The 19,699-nt window shown below is 42.3% G+C and overlaps 1 protein-coding gene across 1 annotated transcript; it reads right to left on the bottom strand.

Annotated features, from left to right (window-relative positions):
* Window positions 1-207: 207 nt before the first annotated feature.
* Window positions 208-19,662, bottom strand: BRAP (BRCA1 associated protein). Its single transcript, XM_030582730.1, has 12 exons — window positions 19,481-19,662; window positions 18,214-18,375; window positions 17,163-17,367; window positions 16,067-16,256; window positions 14,302-14,415; window positions 13,299-13,447; window positions 10,452-10,527; window positions 9,729-9,867; window positions 9,106-9,215; window positions 7,624-7,713; window positions 5,582-5,685; window positions 208-3,589 (listed from the first exon to the last, which is right to left on the bottom strand). The coding sequence occupies exons 1-12, from the start codon at window positions 19,560-19,562 to the stop codon at window positions 3,229-3,231; spliced, it is 1,782 nt and encodes a 593-aa protein (XP_030438590.1). The 5' UTR covers window positions 19,563-19,662; the 3' UTR covers window positions 208-3,228.
* Window positions 19,663-19,699: the final 37 nt, after the last annotated feature.

Genomic DNA, 19,699 nt, shown 5'->3' with positions numbered 1-19,699 from the left:
CTACAACAAACAATTCTTATAAAGACAGAGAAAGTTGAACAGGATGAATCTGGACTCTTCTTCCAGGTTAAATAAACTGATTAGAAGATTCTCTTCCCCTCTGAAATTCATTCATCTCCTTTAGGCAGCATTAAAGATCTTGACTAGTACATTAGCTAGACACCCCCATGCAGTTACATTTCACACAAATGCAGAGAGACCATTCACTCAAGTTTCAGCATGTTTAATATCCTTTCTTTCAGATGTTACTGGACAGTGTCAGTCAGTAAGAACTACATCAAGGGCTGTTTCACACAACTGTTAAAATGTAAATAAGAGAGAGTCTAATCTACCCATTTACAAATGCTGATCTCATTCTGTGCAAACACTTAGCAAACTACCTTAAAATGACTGAGTACCTGTGAAAGGTGCTGCTGTGACAGCTCAGGGCAGAAGTCCCTGTTAGCTACAGCAGAGGTATAGAGTGAACAGTAACATGTAAGCTCCCCTGCTCCCACTGCCCTGCCAGCATGTGTGTGGCTGGATAGAACATGGTTAGGACAGAGAGTAGTTAACACCTCCCTATTCGATATGGGGGCTAAATTCAGCTGCAAGCCTTGCAGCTTAGACTTGCAGAGAGGTGATTGTCTGAAATAGATCCCTAACCAGTAATATCAACTAATGTCAGATAGGCCCCTGAATAGCTCTCAGACAGGCTGGAATTAAGCTGACTCTCTTATCTTTTACTTTACTAATGCCATTTCTTTGACAGCTTTACCTCCAACACCATTCCGTTTCACAGTTCTCCTTTTGCTCCGGTTTTAGTCTCTTCCCCCTCCCACAAGCCTGTCTTCCTTGATTAGAGATTTCCCCCGTCAATAGTGTGATCAGCTACAAAACAAAAATACTGTATGCTTATAGGTCTCATTTTCTGAAAAGAAATTCTAGGGTACAGTGTTCTACACACAGCAAGCTTTCAGCAAAAGGTAAGAGGATCCCAGCTGGTGTAAAAATATATTTTAAATAAAATAGAGTTTCTATAGGAGAGCAAGCTATGTTGTACATTTCTAATTCTTTAGAATTTTACAGCAGCCAGAGGCCTGGTTGTACAGTCTACACCCTAAAACAAAGTTCATGTACAGTCATGCTTCAGCAGATGAGGGCAAGTCTACAAAGCAAAGAATTGGATGCATTCAGTGCATGAACAAAAGTCATGTACGTGAGAAAACGTAACCTTCCTAAAATGAAGCTAGCCAATTGGTTATGACAAGAAGCAGATTTAATGCAATGCAGTTCTAGCTGGCTCCTGTAACTCACCCATAAAAAACTAATGTTACTTTCACCTGTTGGCTCTGCTTAGCAGCTGGATAAGTCACAGCTTCGGTGGCATTGGTTTTGGCCTAAATTGAGGAAACCGCTGCAGTTGACTGTTGAACAGCTTATCCAATGGAGAGGACAGAGGCATAAGATCTCCCACACATTTGTAAGAAAGGGTAGGTCTGCATCCTTCAAACACTGAGCACATGTCATCTGACACATTCAGGCCTTCACTTAAGGGAGAGACTGTAACATATCAAGTTTAACATGGGTTCTAGGATGAAGAGCCAGATTTGAACCAGAGTTTTCGCCCTAAGAAGGTCGCATGCCTGCAGATAGCTGTAGGGCAAACTGAATGGGTGGCTTCAGCCTCTACTTCTCAACTGGAAAAACGAGGGGGGTTAAAGGAAAATAAGGGACCCCTGAGGTCCAGATCCTGAAAGCTATTTGGGCTCCTAATAACATTCAGGACCTGGGCTTGCAGTGTGTGTTCAGCTACCACAGGAACTGGGGACAGCAAATACATTCAGCTAGTCACTGCACCCAGTCTGAAGATGTTACATTATCCTGGCAGCTGGCTGTGCTGCCTGCACACAGAGTGTGAGCAGTTCCTCAAGCGTATGGCAGCCTGGAATGGTAGCAAGCTAGTGACTTGTGTGAAAGCCAAGAGTATTTGGGCCATATCTGAAAGATGACCGATTCAGAGAGGGGAAGTGAACGTGTGGTTTCCGCACTACATGCATCATTCCCACCTCACTCTGAGGACAGCACTCAAGAGTATGCAGATACCTTGCACTGGCACAATTTAAATACGCAGAAGACAAATGTATAATGCATCTTATTCCAAGAAGTATACTTCAGAGAGCACAACAGTGTAACAATGTTAGTCTGCAACGGGTACCAGTCTTTGTATATATGGTTCCTATTTAATTAGTAGGAATGCTTATAAATAATTATGGAGACAAGGTGGGTGAAGTAATGTCTTTAATTGGATTAACTTCTGTTGGTGAGAGAAGCTTTCAAGCTTACCAAGACCTGAGGAAAAGCTCCACGTAAGCTCAAAAGCTTGTCTCTCTCACCAACAGAAGTTGGTCCAATAAGAGATATTACCTCCCCCACATTGTCTCTCTAATAATCTGGGACCAACACAGCTACAACACTGCATATAAATAACTATGTTCAATTATTTCCATCGCATACTCATTTCACAATCCCTTGTACTTTAAAGCAGTTAGCACTGCACCAGACCACCTTCAAAGGGGACAGCTGGTTAATTGTTTAACACGGACTCCCTTACAGCAGGGAGTATCACATTAATTCTCAACACCATTACCATGGTTTATTATTTTTAAACACGTCACTCCATTTCATTGTCCATGCTAAGTCATTTATTCCTATCCTAATTCTGCATTAGCACAATGCTGCAGTGTTTAGGTTGCACACACTAACTGGGATGGGGAAAGTTTTTATTTATATGAGCATTTCTGATCTTGGTTAGTAGGAAGAGGCTTTTTTAAAAAAAACAAGTCAAAAAACAAAAACTTTAAAACTTTGGGCTGAACCTACCCTGTTGTGTCCTTTTAAGGGGATCCAAGATTTGTTTTGTGTTTCAGACACATCTAAAACTGAACACAATCTCCAAGGAGAAAATAATGTATGAAGTGGGACTTAGATAAGATAGGAAGGCAAAATGGTGATTAAAATCTGCCTATGATTAGCTAGCTAATGCAGTGAAATGCTTTTAAATACTGTAGATTCCCCATTAGCTGGCAACCAGCTTTATGAAAAGCTCTAAAAACAACTTCTAGCTGAGCCTTATTTGGACGTGGTATTTAGTGTTGCACGTAACATTCAGGTTGGGTCCCGACACTTGGGTCTGGTCATTCAGAAGTGGGGCCAGTTCCAGTGAGGTCGATTCGCTTGTCCCAGTCCTCACTTGCCCCTTTTGCTACGGCCTCTCCTAGAAGGCGGCTTTCCCATGCCTCCCGCTGGCGAGCTTGCAGAAGATGCCACTGCAATGTTGATCTGTCCTTCCTGGATTTCCTGCCTGGTCTCAGCTGGGAGGTGGTTGATTTTCTGTTGTGTTTCTAAGTAGAACATGACATCCCGCAGCTGCTCCTGTATCTCTGTGATCTGCAGGTCCTTCTGCTCACAAGTTTCCTTTAGAACCTTCTCTTCTTCCTTTAGTTTGTTCTGCAGTAAGACCTGATTTGCTCGCAAACATTTGTTCATTTCCTGTTCCTCCTTTAGCTCATTGGAGAGTTTGGCCACCTTGTTATTCAGCTGAATGCACCTTACACACAACAGACAAGGAGGAAAAAGCAAGTGAGACATTGCAGCCACAGTGATCTAATTATCAGAGGAGTTAAGCTATCAGGGGTGTTAAGTCAGACAAAATTTATAGAATCACAGAAGTGTAAGGCCGGAAGAGACCCCAAGAGATCAAGTCCAGCCCTTTGTGCTGAGGCAAGACCAAGTAAATCTAAACCATCCCCGACAAGTGTTTGTCCAACCTGTTCTTACAAAGCTCCAATGACGGGGTTTCCACAATGTCCCTTGGAAGCCTGTTCCAGAGCTTAATTACCCTTAGAGTTAGAAAGTTTCTTCCTACTATCTAACTGAAATCTCCCTTGCTACAAATAAAGCCCATTACTTCTTGTCCTACACTCAGCGGACACATAGAACAAATTGATCACTGTCCTCTTTATAACAGCCCTTAACAGATACGAAGACACTGTAATCAGGTCCCCCTTTCAGTCTTTTCTCAAGACTAAACGTGCTGTTTGTTTAACCTTTCCTCACAGGTTGGGCTTTCTAAACCTTTTCTCATTTTTGTTGCTCTCCTCTGAGTGCCTTCCAATTTGTCCACATCTTTCCTAAAGTGCAGTGTCCAAAACTGGACCCAGTACCAGCTGAGCATCCCTCACGAGTGCTGAGTGGAACAGGGCAATTGTCTTCCCTGTCTTACATATGGCACTCTTGTTAATACACTCCAGAATGATATCTGCCTTTTTCACAGCTGCATCACCTTATTGCCTCTCATTCCATCTGTGATCCACTATAACCTGCACATCCTGTTCAGCAGTGCTACTGCCTAGCCAGTTATTCCCCATTTTGCAGTTGTGGATTTGATTCTTCCTTCCTAAGTGAAGGACTTTGCACTCGTTTTTATTGTATTTCATCTTGTTGATTTCAGACCAATTCTCCAATTTATCAAGATAATTTTGAATTCTAATCTTGTCCCTTGAAGTGCTTGCAACCCCTCCCAGCTTGATGTCATCTGCACATTTTATAAGCGTACTCTCCAGGCCATTATCTAAGCCATTAATGACAATATTGAACAGTAATGCAGCAGGAAGATTAATGTATCAGGATTCCTTGCCCTTGATTTCTGAATGGCAGGAAAATACTCTTTTGGGTGAAAACTAAGATCTAGGTATTGGCTAGATGTTAGAATCAACTGGTAACACCAAGATGCGAGGACAACAAGCTACAGTGCAGAAGGACAATAGAACTGTCACATGTTAACAGTGATCCCTTATCACACAGGTTTTCCAATCCAGCCTATAGTTTACTGGCAATTTTGTGTCATCCGTTTGCCTACAAACACATGTTCCACACGCAGTATGGTACACTGGCTTGAGCAGACTCCAGCTTTACTACTGACTTTCTGGATGATCATGGGATAGTCACCACCTTTGTGTCCCAATTTAATCAGTGTGTATGACAGGGATAATGCTTGCTGAATTTCCAGGGAAGTGTGTAAAGCACTAGGGATGACAGGTACTGTACCAGAGTGCTACGGATTGTAACGGAGACAGACACTATGTGAGGCATCTTTAATTTAGATGCTTCAAAGTTTGTTTCAATAATGCATTATTCATAGAGAATGCCTCCTTCCAGCTGCTTTCCTTCTTTTGCAGGTTGTATTCCTTCTGACTACACAGCTAACTGGCTTCCACTTCTGAGTGGACATGGAAGGAGAAAGATTTAATGAATGCTAACCAAGCTAACTATGAGGAAAGAGCATAAGCTCCAAAGCGGCATTCCATGCTACAGCCACCTTAAATACATGACACCCACAAAGGTAGGACATCGGATTTTTAAAGTCAGGGTCCTTACCACACCAGTTGAGGGTATTAAATATTCATATTCAAGAAATACTGAGAACCTGATGAAGAGACTTTTAAAAAAAGTCAGATCCAATTTGAGTCTTAAAAGTAGTGTGTATAAAAACCAGAGCTAGACACTTGTTAAAAATCTACTTTTAGAGACAGAAACATACTTCCTTTCCACAGATTGTTTCTCTTTAAGTAAGTTGTTCAGCCTGTGCTCCAAATTATCACATTTCTCAATGGTCTCTTTAAATTTAGTCTTCATGTTGTTAATCTGTAAAAACAAACAGACATTTCAAACAGGACAAAGTTCTGTGCACTTTCATTATGACAGTCACGTTTTCGGGAGCATTTTCTAGACTTTGACCAATTACTGACTCAGGCGAGCAAGTGTTCAGAAAAAAATCCCCTCCCCCACCTTTTTTAAAGAAATCCCTATAAATGCTGGTTGCCAAAAAAGAATAAGAATTAACAGAAACACTGACAAGAGGCTAATTGTTATGGAATCTGCTTCTAGAGAACCACACCTAAGCTTGTAAAAATGGTGTGGGGAAGACCTTGGTGGACACTAAATAAGCCTACAGCAAATCCCTAAATTGCTGCTGTCTTTTTCTGAAGTTTAAATTTAAAGAGAGAGTTAGTTTAGCAATGCACACTCAGACGCTGGTTTCGCTTCAGTGTTTACTAAGCAGCAGCAACAGACCTCTGTCATATGACAGTGACCGCTTGACATTATCTCTCAGTCATGCATAATGCAAACCAAAAAGGTTGCATATGTCCAGGTATGCATCCTGTTCCACTGTAATATACAACCAGGCACCACTGCTTAAAGAGACCACACTCCAATACATGATCCGTGGACCTAATATGATGTATGAAAAAACAAAACAAACAAACAAGGAATGTCTTTGTATCCTAACCCAGTGAATGGAATGATGGCTCAAAGTGGGGAAAGAGCGATGTCATTCAATAGCTAATACAAAAACCTTTCACATACTGGCAACATGGACTCAAATGGACACTGCTTTTTTGAAGCAGCAGCCTTGACAAGTTTAACAGCCACCACACACACTGATTTCAATGGAGCCACTGTGAAAGCAGGTCAGGTTTTATGTTTTCCAGACTCATAGTTTAATGTTTATACAACTTCTGGTTAATTTTGGGATGCATACTTGCCAAGGGATAGTGGAATATTTTGTACAGTTAATTCAAAAGGCCCTTCTAAGGACAGAGTTCCATGAACAACTACAGGGATCTTTAGAATAAGGAGGAGTCTTCAGAATATATGGCCTAGTTATTTTAGTTTAACACTAGAGTTGTATCTACTGTGTTTTCAGCTATTTCAAAGAGGATTTTAACTTTTTTTTTTTTTTCCTCACAGACACACAGATAAGGGTCTTCAGCCATTTCTTATTGAAAATGAAGTTTTCTGGACCCACTACATGTAGCTAATTTTAAATGAATTCTTTATATGTTTATGGAGTGGCTTAACTGCAGATACAGTGCATGATTAGTTGGAAGCCACAAAGTTTATGTAATCTTATACAGCATGCAGACAAGGGTCAGTTGAGGATTTAGCCAAGAGCTTTTACTCACTTAAAGTACAAACACCAATTGGATCAGCAGATTATGGATATTTTTTATATTCTCCAATTTCACTAAAGCTTCTCTGTACCTTTCTGCCCAAGACATTTTGGATCAGTCCTGCCCATAAAACGCTCCACAAATTATAGAACTCTAAACCAATACATCTTTTGGGGGATGTGCGGAGCAGAGATTATTTCTGCTTTCTTCAGTGAAGCAAGTTAAAGTCACAAAAGACTAGTGAGGGCTAGTGTAGCATAGAGTGACATTTCCCAGATTTTCATTTCAGGGCTTCCTAACATTTCCACTAGTTCCATAGGTTTCAGAGCCACCAAATTTAAGTCAGGCTTCAATCTGGGCAGTGATTTGTCTCCTTCTGCACAGCTCATCAGTAATTTTCTGAGTCTGTGCACAAGACGGAAAGGATCTCCAAACTAATTCCCCTCTAGAGAAGAAAAAGAGCTCTCCTTCATATAGCAGCCTAATTCCCTGACACTAAAACTGCACAGTAATGGCCTGAACAACCACAACTCCCATTAGAGCCAATGGGATCTGGGGGTGTTCAACACATTGAGAATCAGGCCAAGTGTCCCATTAACAAGATTAGGGAAGAAAAAAATAATCTTACTTCTTCTGCTGTATCCTTTTCTATTCGGACTATCTTGTTTTCCCAGTAGATGCGCTGAGATTCCAGCTGGCTTGTAAGCAAATAGGAGTACTACAATCATACAAAACATTTGAAAATACATAGTCAGGGCAGGTTACCACCGTTTCACAGATGCCAATAAACCCAAAGGGCTCCAGAAATCTAATACAATTAAATTGTGCAGAAGCAGCCCTCTAAACTTTTCACAAGCAGGTACAAACTGCAGATGCAGTGCATAGACAACAAAAATTAATTGCAAATTCTTTACTGCATGCTCGTGGGTTCCCCCTGTGAGTTTTAAATGGGCCATTGCTAGCATCACAATAGTAAGTGCTTTATAATGAGGGGAAAGGACAATAAAAGCACCCTAGAAAAAGTGGTAAGTCTCCTTAGCTTTTACCTTCAACGAGAACATGAAGTTACCAGTCACACCTGCTATCTGCATTTGATCTACTGAAGGATCTCTGAGTCAGCACTTTGTCTTCCATTTTCAGGTGGTTTTACTCTACAACTGAACAGGCTTCTAAAATCCTTAAGAAGAGGGGTTAGGTGCAAATCTCATGTGATCTGCACCTGGAGAGAAATAACTGATCTTCAGCTGTGAATAAGTATCCTCAGTATTTTGTGCTTTTTTCTGGCTAGGAATGCTCATTACCAATGCTATTTTTGTGTTTAAACAAGGACTTCTTGCTTTACATCTCATCTTTTCCTGTTTGATCTTCTAGTAAATTTATAATGAGGATTTGGAAAACATGATCATTTGCTTAGCAGCACACTAACACCCACCAGATTAGGACTTCAATGCAGGTTTAAGCAGGAAGACAAAGCCCTTAAACATATTCAGTAGAGACTCCAAATAGCTACTAAATGTTTCTTTCTACCAATGTTTGATCTAGTTTGCTCTACCAGTGAAGTATCTATTTAAAAATCCTACATTAAGTTCTGTTGATGGTTTCTATGCTGAATTTGAACCCACGGCCAATTAAGATGGCAGAATTCAAGTTCTCAGAAAAAATAAGGTTATAGTGATTTAGCCATCAAGTAAGGTTCCACACTGAAAAGTATAATTGTAAAAAATGCCACCAGGGGGTCCTAGAGCTTAGATTCTAGATCGAGCATGCTCAGTTTACTTCTGTCTGCCCCACAAACTCACCCTGAGTTCCTGAAGTCAAACTAGGAGTCTTCCCTTCTCATGTATCACCACCACTGGCCAGATCTGGCCATCAGTAACACCTCTGCAACTCCACTGACTTTGCACAGGTGTAACTGACTGAAATTTATGAACTTTTGGTTGATGATGCACAGGAAGGAACAGAATCCTGCTAACTCTTCGCTGTGTTGGCTCTGCAGAGCGAAAAGAAGTAAAAAGCAGTAAAACATATGCCATTTTTGGTCACATTTAGCGTTGATGCACATTTACATATAGCAGCACAAAGTCGTATCTGAAGAAAGCTAAATATTTACCTCTAACTGTAAGGAATCGATTTTTTCGTCCTGACACAAATCTCCCTCACACTCATACTGAACTATCTTCCCATCAGTTTTACTTGCAACCAGCCGATGGACATAATTATCTAAAGAGAGAAAAGCAACCAAACCAAAGGTAGTTTCAATTTGAGAAAACCCAGGTGTTACAACTTGCCTGGAACTATGGGAAGTACTTGACACAGCACAGTTAATCATGCAGCTTGATGCCACAGAGTAATACTGAGGCAAAGAGGTTAGTAATTACATAACGTATTCCACATTTAACAGAATCTGCACTGACACTAGCTAAGACAGTTACAAAAGCTCAGTCATGCTTCAGGGCAAATTGATCAGGAGCCAGGCCTCTTCATTCCACCAATCCTACAGGGTTGCCCTGTGGCATTATGGGTTTATGGCCTCCCTCTGAAGCATCTGGAATGGCTTTATCAGAGAAAACAGATGGTCCCAGAAGATGGGATATTAACACTGCAAAAACTCCCTTCAAATCTTCATGTTAACTTTATTACTAGGACTGTGTTAAAAATGCCACTGCAGAAAGATTCTGAGAACTATGTGTAAGCGAGCAAGGTTACCGTTAAGAGCAGAAGGGAGAGGTTTACCTCCAGCATAGTCCCAAACTCTGTGATTGGTTAACTGCATTGCATAAGTGTGCTGAGTCTCCTCAAAGTGTTTGTAAGCGTGCCGGCTCACGTAACGGCCGCATCCAATGTGCCCACATATCAAACAAATCCAAAGGTTCTGTAAACAGAAGGAGACAGATTTTGCACATAAATAAGAGTAACACTGGTTAATGTGAAAAAGGTGCTTGTGTGGTTTTAGAGGTTTGAGAAAGCATCCAGCAAGTACAACTGCTAGCATCCTCCATCAACAGCATGCACTGCTGCTCGAATTTCCAATCACCTTCCTAGGCAAGGCACAGGGTTTGGTTGTTGTGAACCACCGTGAAGACTAAAGGCAAGACAGCAAAAGTACAGTACAAGTCTACTGAAAGAGGTCTCAGTGTACCAGATGCAAGGGCAGCCCAAAGAGTGATCTTCCCAAAGTGAGGCATCCCAAAAGAACACTGAAAGCAAGCTCTGAACATCTGCTATGCTTCTCAAAGGCCCTGGGAAGATTTTTCACACAGCAGGACATCTTTTTTTCTGGGAAACCATCCCCTCCCAGTGGACCGACCCCAATGGAAAATGGGTGCTTTAATCTAGCCAGAAGGAAGATGGGCCAATAGCAGCCTCGTGCATTAGGGATTTAGGAAACTAAAATGACAAAGTACCAGTGGGATCAAATCTAGTAAGTCTCACTCATCTCCCACCCCACCTACTTACTTCTTGAACTCCACACTCAAAGCATTTATTCTCTTCCACTGGCTCAGGTGTTTGGCAGTACCTGCAGACAGGACACCTATAACCGTAACAATCAAGCAGATACAGTTAGATACATGGAACCTGATGTTTACTGCTGAGATGGGGAGAAACTGACCTTATCCAGGAAGCTTAAGGCAGATGTTGTATCCTTGGGTTTTGTGGGACACTCCCTGCCCCTGCCTGTCTTTCAGCTTTTTCCTCACTAGTTTGACCCAAAGTTTGCCTCCCTCCTACACAAACCAGCTGTTCTCTCACTATTTATTCCTGTAAAACTGATGAATGCTATTTTTTTACACCAGATGAAGTGTCTTGCAATAATCTTAGTTTTAACTGTGATCCAGGAGTTGAACAGCTGGGATAAAGCCGGGAGATGAGACTGGCAATGCACCCAGCCTTTTCCATGGAGAACGCAATGCAAATCAACTGATGTCATGAAACATTACTTGTCCTCAACATTAAAAGAAAAAAGCACCCAGCAAAACTCTTCTGGATAGTGAACAATCTGATTATTTTGGACCGCCTCAGTACTTCCTTCAATTGATCACCATGATGATTTTGAGCTTAGAAGAAGAGAGCTGAAAAAACAAAGCTAGCCCCTTTGCTCACCATGAGTGGGGCTAGCCCCCTACATCATTATCCATCTCACATTTCATGTTTAATTTTTAATGCATCTTGGTTTGGGTCTGTGTCCCACATTTGGCTCTTGTGAGAAGTAAGAGCTGTGTAGATACAGAGTGAGGAGCAAGCTCCTGGTTGGTGGGCTGTGTCAGAATTACCTGGTTGGTTAGATGTAGCATTTTTATTCAAAGGAAAGAAAAAGCCACCCTTCTCTCTACAGCCATTTCCTTGTTACTTAGATGTTCTCAATTTGAGACGACAGAACCCAGATTTCCTTACTATCTGTGTAATGCTCCTCCGGATCCTCTTGCATTCTTGTGGGAGGATGCTGCAAATACGCACTATTGAAAATATTCTAGTCTAGCAAAACAACATTAATTAGAAAAAAATTGTCATGCAAGAGATTTAATTTTAGTGAGGAGATGTAGCCTTGCGCAACACACATGTTTTAAGCTTTGATATTGTGCCAGTTTTTGGTTAAAAATGAGCCAGGAGGGATCTGGATTAGTCAGTCACTGGCAAAATCTCATTTCTTTAAATTTAAACTGTTTTTGATTTATGAGGCACCAAGCTATTTTTACGGAGAAGTTATTAATTCAATCCTGCTGACATTTTGTAAGGAGTATACTTTGGGACAAGACCAATTAGCTCTGCTGAAACATGGCATGCAAAAGAGGGTATATAGTGAAATGTTAACTGTAACAACAAAGGAATGATGCCATTATAGACAGGAAAGCAATAAAAAATTTGAGATGGGTTCTGATATTTAGTTTTCTGTAACATCGGGCAATCCAAGTTACTGCAACAAATGGCAACTAATTACCAGGAGGAATGCAAAATATGAATGATAGATAAAAGGACTCTGTTCTCATTGGGAGATTCTGTGAAGGACTCAGACATGTTCAAATCTGACTGCACTATCTAAATGGAATGCGTAAAACTAATAAGAGCAAAAATACTCTAAAGGATTAAGGTTAAGTAATTAAAGGCAAGAATGCACAAGTTTTAAGGATAAGATCTCTCAAATCCTTCAGCAACACACATTTGTAATGTTAAATGGCAGTTACACACTACTTCACTCTTTAGTGGAAATTTATATTGGACTTTCCATGTAGCTTTTGGTGCAAGATTCCCTGCAAAGCCCAACTAATGCTACTCCAGAAGAGGTCACTGTAAAGCAGTACAAGGCTGACTCCCCTGAGATTACTGCCTGGGAATATCACAGCTTCAGCACACTCAGCCTCCACTGGATTGAGGAGAAAGGGAGAGGCCAAGACTCAGACCAGGATTTTGTGCTTCTATACGCAAGTCCTACTCTCCTCCTCCCACCCACCCCCACTTTTGTTTCTAAAAACTTTGGAGTAAGGGATCAGGTACAGGCAGCTGGGTACAACTTTAGTTAAAATACAATGCCTCTGGAAAAAGCCAGCAGTTGTTGTAATGAAACGGTGATGGCAGCTAGCAGCACTGTGTGCAAGGGGTCACTCAGAGTCTGACGCTTGGTCCTGTGCTCCCTGGCTAGAAACATGAGTGCATATCGCCTTGGTCTCAGCCTAGGCCATGCTTTTTCCTGCTGCGCTCTACGACTGAAGCAACCTCCCATTTCCCAAGTAACCTTGTTGGCTTTTGATCCCTTCCCTTCTGCTTTGCATTGCTGCTAAGATCTCCCCTTGGACACAGTCTGCTCTAGCTATCAGGCCCAATTCTTTGTCGTTATTGTAATGTCAAATTAAATTGAAAATGCCTCAGAGCAGAGACTTTGTGTAGCTTTGGAAACATCTAAGACAGACACCTATTGCACTACACTTCCCATACAGCCTCAGTTATCCACATGTCACTGGAGAGGACACTGACCAAATGTAGTAAGGAGAAGCTGAGCCGTGCAAGACTGGACATAGACAACGAGGGTCTCCGTGTCGAACAGTGACAACTGACATCTCTCTCCTACAGCATTGTGTTGCTCTGCAAATAGCTCATGGCTGAGAAGAGACGGAGGGAGCTTTGTCCAACTATCCTTGTCTGGGAGATTTATCTTCTGTGCCTCCGAACAGGGAAGGCAAAGATCACTAGGGCTTGGAGCAGCTCCCATCCCTGCATTAGAGACGAAGAGCTGGTCCTGTCAATGTAGACAAGGAAAAGCTCCACCACACCTTAAGCCGCTTTGAATCAGGAGAATAAAAAGCCTCTTACGTGGTGTCTTCCCAGCGCTGCAGACACTGGCTATGAAAGCTGTGGTTACACACCGTGGTAAGGATCCCGTTCACAGACTCATCCATTCTCTCCAAGCACACTGTGCACTTCGGCAGCTCCGTCAGATCCATTACGGGAAGGCTGGCTCCCTTCACAAGAAAAGGAGCACAAGCTTATTGCAGCACACACCATATGCTAGGGTAAGTTCTGTACGTTTAGCTACACAAACTTCTTACCCTACTGCTTCGGACCTGCGGGGGCTAGGGGGTAAAGGGATTGCTGAACATTCCAATAAGTTTAAATGCAGACAAAAAATTCAACCACAGCAGTGGCTGACCTCGTTAGCTATTTTGATTATTGGTCTAACCATCGACAGTGCACAACTAATACTCAACTGTATGCATGGCAAAACATTCAGTGAGTTTTCCTAACCATCTAAGAGGAGCTATGCCAGAGACATGAGTAGGAGCCAGGCCTCAGGTTCTATTCCCAGCTCCTCTACATTCTCTGTGACCATGCGCAAATCACTTAATTGTTCTGCTTTATCTTCCCCATAGGGGTCACTTACTCCACCACACCGAGGTGTTGCCAGGGTGAGGAATTACTGTGTGGTAAAATACCAGTGGATAAATCTGAAAGGAAAATAACTCATTTGTTTGGGGGGAATACTTTACTTCACTGTCTTAGCCCCAGCATTACTGATTCAGAACAAACAACCGCCTCTCAAAAGCACAGACATGACATGGTAAGTTTATCTGCACCATGCCCAATTCAGATTTCGGGAATCTCTAAGATCTACTGCAGGAGGAAGAAATTTGGACCTGGAGAATTTTCAGTGATCACATATTAGGGCTGAGCTCCCCTTTGAGAGTACTGCAACAATGAAAAGCTGAGTCGGGCTGGCTGCAGTTAAGTGTCCTCCAGCCCCACAGCCAGGCCTGCCCTACCCACTCCCAGATAATCCTATTAAACCACTCGTAAAATATCGGAAAAAGAAACTTACATTTTCCGATTTGAAGACTTCAGCCCTCTCCACATACACCAGCTGGCACACATCTTCTTCTATGGAGTTGAACTGTCGACCGTTGCATGCCATATAAAAGCTATCAGCATCAGCCTGTGCACAAACCAAAGGGAGCCAGTTGCAGAGGAGTAAGGCAAATGAGACATTTTCCAAGTGCCATGATATTACCAAAAATAAAGGTATTTCACAGGTTAATCTCTTGAGCGCTCCTGCTAGTCAGGATCCCTTCATTTCCACGCTGGTTTTCTACTTGAATTGGCAGGAAGAACTGAAGTGCACAGTGAGGAGAGCTATTATGATCTTAATATTCAAGAGCAATAGCTAATCTCTCTCTTTAGCGTCAGTTTTGTCCCTCGTCAGCAATTTCAGCATGGGTGGAAAGCAAATATAGTCTCTTTGCAAAAACTTGGAGTAAAGAGACTGTTGGAAAGGGCCCTATTCAAAAACCCTGACATTCATGTAGCTGAAAAGGATGGCATATAACTTAACTACAGGAGAGAATCCATTTCATTTAAAAGCATCTCAGATATTTGTTGAGCCACCAATAGCAGAGTATGACTTAGGAAGGGGCATTCACAGACATCATTTTACCTGCCTCAGAATGACTAGCCAAGCTACACACTCAGTGGCAACATCACTTGGTGGCAACATTTTAACATGCTGGGATATTCCAGTACGTGATCCCACCATCACGTGAAGAGAGCTAGATTTCAGGGCATTACCTCTTCTTTGCCACCCCGTGTTTTATAAGTAAAATATGAAGTGATTCCAGTCTCTCCATGTCATTGTTTCAAGTCGCTTCATATATACACAAGCCCTACAGCTTCACAAAACAAATAATGATGAAATGTAATTCAAATGGCCTTTTGCTGCATGCAGCAATTGCCTTTGAGGGCCTACTGGAGCAGAAATCAGCAATTTTTGATAGACAAATGAGAAGCTGCCAAGTCAATTACCTCTGGACAGTTCTGCTGAATTAGTGCAAGATTGCTCGGAAAATGTCTAGTGCAAACAAAGCAAGTTGATATCGAATGGGTTTTTCGGCATTTCTGGGTGCACATACATGTACGCAACACATATAGGAATTTTAGCCTTGTGACAGCCATGGATGAGAACTACCGTACTCAGTCATCTAGTCCACCTTACCAATTTTGAGAGAAAGGAAGCTTATTACACAGTGTATGTTCAGTGGTCCTGCTGATCTTGACAAATGCCCTACTCTCCTCAGAGCAGTGGACTAGATGGGTAATGGCTCTTCTCAGTCTTTCATTTCTATTAAAACTAATGCTGCCACACTGATCAGGCTCTTTCTGCTCTGCGCTCTGCACCCCGCACTCATGAAGATATCGGAGTATGTTTATTGGCATGCTGTACTTTTATTCCATCCTTGTCTGCTTACTAGAAGCAGAGTCATTTCCGAAGCACCCGAAAGCAGGATTTTCTAGATTTCAACACAACCATCTGCTATGATAAAGTACGAAGTATGATAGAGAGGCACTTGCTTTCACAGCAGCCATTCAAGATGAAGGCCTAATTCCAGGCCTACCAGGCTCACTGTTGCTTTAAGGAAAGCGTGAGAAAGACACTTCACTTTACACAGCAAGAGGATAAGGTGTGTGATCTCAGGTAACACAGCAGGCCGCTGAAGTTGGAAAGCATCTTCAAATAGTATCTACAGAGCAATATACAAGCCATTTCTAAAACAGTTCCTACGGCAAAGGAGTCTAATATCTTTAGGTTTTACCTGTGTACTAAATTTTATCAGCACCATATACTGGTTTGGAGTGGAATCTCTGATGATTTTCATATGTTCAATTACTTCATAGAATGAGGCGACAAACTTCATAAGGTCATGACTGGTCATTGTAGCAGGGACTGTGAGAATACACAGCATGGCACTGCGCCTTACATCTTCTTTTAAGGAGGTCATCTTACTAATAAGACAATAATTAGACTGTCTTAAACTGAGGTCAAGTTAGACATCCTATAATAAGACAATGGCATTTTACATAGAAGACGAAAAGAAAACTTAATGCTTCATAGTTCAGATGGTCAGCTATTAACATCAACCTCAAAGCTCTTTACCTATTTGCAAGCATTTAAGATTTAACAAGAGGCTGTGGTAACAAGTCTAAATGCACACACAAATTTTGTCACGAACTGTTTGCTGAAGATATGTGCAGCACTGGAAGAGACAGATCCTCCCCTTCAAACTGACATCTATAGTTCTAGAAAAGTAGTTAGAACTTGCAAACCACAAATGCTCAAAATATTCCTAGAACAAATGAGTTAACGATTATCACTAAAAATGGAGTATGCATACAACATGTCATTGTGTCCTGGTAACTTTCATGATGAATATCGGAGATTGAAATTCTCGTTCAGCTCCCCAACATATACAATTGTGCTATCATAAAAATAATAATAAAAAAAAACAAAACATATTTCGAAAGTGCAGGTTCTCACCCTATTTCTGCTGTAGGAATTTGAATGCAGGGATATCCTTCAACAGAGTCCTCTCAAAACCAGTTTGTCTGAAGCCACTATTTTTACTTATCTCGTCACTTCTAACCTTGGCACTAGCACACACTACCAGAAGTGACCTTACCCATGGCTGGAAGGCCCGGACCTGCTTCAGGTTCTACCATTACTATAGCTATACAATTCAGATGGCACTGTAATCCTTTCTGGATGCCAATATATCACACTACCAGTGTGTGACTGCTCTGCCAGTCCAATGAGCAGCAGCCCCAATGGTTACTGACTCACCCTTCTGGATGGGAGCATAATTCTATGGCACTGTTCCCACTAAGTCTATAATTAGTTAAGCGTGTTCTTACTTTGTTTTGTACAGGTGCATAATGCCATGAACTATTTCAACTGATGGATTCCCACTGAAGAAGGAAATCTGGTCAGGAAGTTGCTTAGATGGCGAGTCTGGAGCAGCCTCAACACATTCTTTAGTTTGACCATCACGTTTACTTTTATCGTCAACAGATGAAGCCTCTGAAGATTTTCTTCCTTCCACTGCAGCTTTCGTCTCATCTTTTACAAATCAAAAGCTTTCTGATTACACGCCACACATTAGAAACTTCAATTGCACTTTAATTGTCATCTTAATGTACAACAGAGCCAGATGTTAAGTCAAATAATTCCCTTTGAAAACAGAATTACAGACAGTTCTAATCTATGGGGTCTGGACATACAATAACCATCAACATAACTACTAAGCATCTTTTATCACCAGTATTTGAGAGCTATTGGCAAGGCCCTGGGGTGCTGTGAAGCCAGCTAGACAAGCCCTGAAGGGTGCCATGCTAAGTTCTGCAGCACACTGACTTTTCTACAGTTAAAAAACAGATTTTATTGAATTAAATATGAAAGCAAACAATGTCAAGACAATTTTCCTTGGGATTTGTTTGGCTATAGAATTTAATATCATCTAGTTTTGATTTTTTTTTCTCCATTCTGAAGTAAGTTTTCCACAAGTTATAGAATTTTACTTTAAACAACTGAGCATTTCGAAACCTGCCTGCTAATCACAAGGATAGGGTACTCTAATGTGCACGCACACATAAACCAGTATACTCTTTGCGATTACTGGCAAGATGCTGTCCCTGCTGGGCAGTGCTTTGCCTGGCCAAATGGATTCTCCTACTCGGTCCCAAAAAATAATTCTTAAAAAAACCTGGCATTTTCATGGCCTTACATTTCTAACACAATAGATTTTGGTCGATGGGCACTCCTGCATGCCCAGCACTTCGGAAAATCAGCCCAATTTTAATACTTCTAAGAGACAACTTATGCAACAAATTGTAGCATAGCCATACAAATGTACCAGAGAAATTAACAGGACCAAACCCACCCTTTTCAAACTTTTGGAATGGATACCTGGATTGGACTTTATGGTCTCTATGATCATATCTGTCATCTCTCTGCGACCAATATGCTGGTGAATAATTGCTGCTTTTTCCATAGGTGCCTTTCCTTCTAGACAGGCTGTAGCTGAAGCTAATGACTTTTCTTTGATTTCCTCATCAGACATTTCAGTGGCTAAGTAGAAACAATGATTAATGTCATTGCAATAGCTACCCAGAAGCAGAAACAAACAACTCTACTCAATCCAGGACAGCGCAGACCTGTGTAAACAGCAATTAGGCCATTACTAGCTCATTAAATTAATTCTTGAAACTGCTTTTACTCCTTCTTCCGGCCAGCAAAAACATGAATCAGAAGAGCGCTGTCCTGAGAATATATTTTATTTCCGCTACAACAAATGCGGTCTGTCACTCTTTAAAATAATTTCTCTCTCTATTTTATATTCAACAGCTGTGAAGCTAAAAAAAAGGACAAAATGTAGTTAGATATTAGGATGAGTTAATCATCCCTCCAAACAGTGCACTTAACCAACTCTAGCACCATCACTGCATATATACGAGTGGCAGCTATAGCCTGGTCAGATTTCATAGGGTTTCTATCTGATAACAAAGAGAGTCTTGATTTATTATCCTTTATACAGGAGAGTGGTCCCTTTTTAGTCACTTCTGTCAAATGTGACTGCATTTATCTGCCTACACCCCAATACACTTTAATAACTATACGAGATGTTTAGTCTAAGAGCTGTTGATGAGGGGACCCCGTCCACCACCATCACACCCATTTGCTGCTGCCACAAGTTTTAGTTTGCCCTGAGCAAGGCTGTTTTCTTTTTAAAACTGCAAAACAAAAGAAATAAAAACAAATTTAAAAAAACCCGCCAACAAAACACGTTAACCCTCCCCCTTCAAAGGGCAGGGGGGGGCACCTGCTTCCAAACCCCAACCCCCTTCAGAGATCTGCAGACAGACACGCTGCTTCCCCAGCACCCCCAGCCCCAGAGAGCGACAAACACCCTGGTCCCCTTGCACCACACAGAACGAGGAACAGAAAACTCTGCTCTCACACATACACACCGGCCCCCCGCCCCTGCTCGGGGGGGAGACACCTTGCTCCCCCGTCCCCCACCAGCCCCGTCCCCCTGCACTGGGGGGAGGATACCCTGCTCCCCCAGTTCCATCGGGGGGGCACCTTCCCGCTACCCCCCTCAGATCAGAGCTTCTGGGGGGAGGGGCGGGCGACTCGCCAGCCCCCCCGCCCGGCTCGGCTCCCCGGGACTCACCGGCCGCGCTGTAGGGGAAGCCGGCGGGCAGCGGGGAGTGCTCGGCCAGCTCCAGTCGGATCACAACGAGTGACACGCTCATAGGGGCCGGGGATCCCGGGCCGGCGGGGCCCGAGCGGGAACGGGCTGGACACAGCACAACGCCGGGGATTGTGAGCCGCTTGCTTCCGCCCCCGAGACCTTTGCCCTCTGACCCGCCGGGGTCACGCAGGCGCTGCG

Source organism: Gopherus evgoodei, chromosome 13 (assembly GCF_007399415.2).
Source record: "Gopherus evgoodei ecotype Sinaloan lineage chromosome 13, rGopEvg1_v1.p, whole genome shotgun sequence".
Classification (NCBI taxonomy): domain Eukaryota; kingdom Metazoa; phylum Chordata; order Testudines; family Testudinidae; genus Gopherus; species Gopherus evgoodei.
Note: the sequence above shows the minus strand (reverse complement) of the source record. Positions and strands in the feature narration are given on the sequence as shown.

What these genes read in the sequence shown, in the direction of transcription:
- BRAP (XM_030582730.1), bottom strand. Translation starts at nt 19,562, where the DNA reads ATGAGCGTGTCACTCGTTGTGATCCGACTGGAGCTGGCCGAGCACTCC. An exon ending in CTTCCCCTACAGCGCGGCCG is followed by an intron (nt 18,376 to 19,480) that starts GTGAGTCCCGGG and finishes GTTTCTACTTAG; the next exon opens with CCACTGAAATGTCTGATGAG. An exon ending in AGTTTGGGACTATGCTGGAG is followed by an intron (nt 9,216 to 9,728) that starts GTAAACCTCTCC and finishes TTCTCTCTTTAG; the next exon opens with ATAATTATGTCCATCGGCTG.